At 40.0% G+C, this 2735-nt stretch overlaps 1 protein-coding gene across 1 annotated transcript; it reads left to right on the top strand.

Moving 5' to 3' along the window:
- The first annotated feature begins 275 nt into the window (after window positions 1–275).
- On the top strand, window positions 276–1738 carry LOC131334060 (GDSL esterase/lipase At5g14450-like). Its single transcript, XM_058368928.1, has 5 exons — window positions 276–541; window positions 899–1040; window positions 1157–1210; window positions 1330–1589; window positions 1712–1738. The coding sequence occupies exons 2-4, from the start codon at window positions 936–938 to the stop codon at window positions 1570–1572; spliced, it is 402 nt and encodes a 133-aa protein (XP_058224911.1). The 5' UTR covers window positions 276–541; window positions 899–935; the 3' UTR covers window positions 1573–1589; window positions 1712–1738.
- Window positions 1739–2735: the final 997 nt, after the last annotated feature.

A 2735-nucleotide genomic window follows, 5' to 3' on the forward strand; every position in this document is an offset into this window, starting at 1 on the left:
GAAATAAATGAAAGGAAACAAAACTTATCAAAACACTTATCGTGCCAAAAAAATTTGAATCTAGACTTTGAGTAATATCTATAATCACTCAAACATAACTAATTTAGAATATAAGGGATGCAAGAATTGTGTAATACCGACCTAGGTCTAATTACAGAAAATAAGAAAAAAAAATTAGTTTGCCAAAAGACAAGGGGGCCTCTTGTGAGTGACAAAGAATTAGTTTGCCAAAAGACAAAGGGCCTCCTGCACCAGCGAAAAAGATTGAGTTTTGGCAAAAGGAAAAGATTCTCCTGGGTGTTAAACCTGGAACCTTAAGGTTTTAGAAAGATTGCCGGACCATCAGTTCTAGCACTCAACATTTTTTAAGCATGGAACAACTTACATATATACATTATTAAATCTCGCATATGGAAAATGAGGCCCAGTTTTAGGTTAACTTCAGAGGCCTAAAGCGGTCGCACTCTAAGCTTTAGCTCAGGATCGGCCCTGCGCCGATTTTGGTCTTCTACAGGCTACCCGGCCTTTTGTCGGGTTTGAGGTATTTTGGTAGTTTTGTGATTCTATCTTCTTCTTTTTTTATCAGCTCTGTGATTCTATCTTGTTTTGGATTTTTCGGACAGGCCGGTGTTGTCTCTCCAGTAGAGAGAGAGAGAGAGAGAGAGAGAGAGAGAGAGAGAGAGAGAGAGAGAGAGAGAGAGAGAGAGAGAGAGAGAGAGAGAGTGTGTGTGTGTCTATCTGTGTGTATGTTTGTAGATGTTTGGTTTTCTAACCAATTTATTGGAGTATTGGCCAACAATATATATATATATATATATATATATATATATATATATATATATATATATATGACCTAGGATGTTATGTTTTCTGATTGATTTGTTTCTGGTTTTTCTAGTGCTACCCCATTTTGGATCAAGTCCATCAGATGCTCTATGGGCCGAAGAAATGGGATGCAAATTAAGGCCAGGTTTGATGAAGCCGTCTACGTAATTTCTGTGGGTTGGAATGACCTTCTTATGTTTTCCCTCAAAGGGAAGGTACGTAGTTAGTTAAAAACACTTTTGTGCATTTTACGTTTCATTTCTATCTACTCCACTTTTTTTAGTTATCCTAAAATACATGTTAGTAATTTTCATGTTCTTAATTTTTGTAGGACCTGAGAGTGTTTGCTCAACAGTTGGGTTCAGAAATGGGTAATCTCTTGAAGGTATAAAATAGCCACATCATTTATCTTTATATAGATAGATATATTTCCAAGTAATTTAAATAATGGAGTATCATTTACAGTATCTTTTTCCTTCTTTTTTTTTTTTTTGTTTTGTATAGACTCTTTATGAAAAAGTTGGTGGGCGTACATATTTTGTGAACAATGTTGGTCCTCTTGGTTGCATCCCGAACAATCGGGAGCTTAGCGGGTTGGAGAAGTGCAATAAAGAGTTGAACGTAGCTGCGGTGGAGTATAATCGTGTATTGGATGAAGTGCTTCTGAATTTTTCTCGAATTTCTGATGACTCTACGGTTGTGGTTGTGGCAAACAGTCACAAGTTGTTCTGGATCTCTTTTTCTTGAAAGCCCAGCAATGTTTGGTGAGAGTTGATAGAGACTCATTTACTATATGTTTTGTTTTTTTATTCAGTCATACTCCTTAAATTATTACTGTAGTAGTAAATCATTTCTTTGCTACTTTTGTGTTTTTTTTTTTTGGCAGGGTTTTCAAATGCCACGGCTCCCTGTTCACTGGGGAGTGGGTGGACTCCAAAGGGGATGTTCGAGTGCAATGGCACCTCCCCCGTGTGCTCCAAAAGTGAAAGAGATGGATACATATTTTCCGATGGGGCCCACACCACTGCTTCAGCTGACCAAAAGTTCGTAGAGTTGTGTGTGGCTAGGAGGATTTGCTCAGTTGTTGGTTGGGAAGCTGCTCTAGGTAATAGACTAGTAGTAGTAGTTGTTGTTTTGGTAATCATCAAACATCTCTTCAATTTTGTTTGTTTCTGGAGGTTCCAGACATGTTGGAAGACTATTTTTTACTGCTTATATTTTGACAGATCATATATGGATTAGGGGTCGTTCCACTTTTAGAAAAAGTAGCTTTTTTTTTTTTTTTTTCAAAAAGAAGACTGATTCTAGATCTGGAGCCTTCCCTTTTTTATAAAAATATTCGGCCAGAACGACATTGTTTTGGTCGAAGGTCCCCACAGTCCCCGAGTGAAATGACAATACTGTCCTTGCCCCATTTTTCTCTCCTACGGCTTCAATGTAGGACCTCAACAGAAGCAAATCAGTCGCTACTGCAGCCCTCCCTCATCTCCTTTCTAGAAGTCCCCGTCCCCGTGCCCCTCGCCGCCCTCTCTCTCCCCCTCTCCAGAAGTCGGAACGGGCCGTCAATCGTAGCAGCCACTACTGTAGCTCGTCGATCCTGCCATACGACTGTATCACTCGCTCCCAGTGATGAGTTCCCCACTCTCTCTTCCCCCTTGTCTTCACAAGCATCAGATCTGTGTTTTTTACGGCCTCGTCGCCGTCGTTTCACTCCGGCGACGGTAAGAAAGGTTACCCCTCCCTCTCTTGCCTTCTTCGTCTGGTGTAACGATTTTTGGGTTTTCCGACAGCAACAGCGAGGCCGGAATGTGGCCGTAATCTCGCACTATTTTCAGATTACTTCAACTGGGTTTTGATGTTGGATTTTCATATATTGTGTGTGTTTGATTCAAAAGTTTTCAGATTGCTCC

This window comes from Rhododendron vialii, chromosome 7a (assembly GCF_030253575.1).
Source record: "Rhododendron vialii isolate Sample 1 chromosome 7a, ASM3025357v1".
Classification (NCBI taxonomy): domain Eukaryota; kingdom Viridiplantae; phylum Streptophyta; class Magnoliopsida; order Ericales; family Ericaceae; genus Rhododendron; species Rhododendron vialii.

Excerpts from the sequence above, each read along its gene's own strand:
- LOC131334060 (XM_058368928.1), top strand. The coding sequence starts at position 936 with ATGGGCCGAAGAAATGGGATGCAAATTAAGGCCAGGTTTGATGAAGCC. Across the intron at positions 1,041-1,156 it reads TGTTTTCCCTCAAAGGGAAG|GACCTGAGAGTGTTTGCTCA; the intron begins GTACGTAGTTAG and ends TAATTTTTGTAG. Across the intron at positions 1,211-1,329 it reads AAATGGGTAATCTCTTGAAG|ACTCTTTATGAAAAAGTTGG; the intron begins GTATAAAATAGC and ends TGTTTTGTATAG.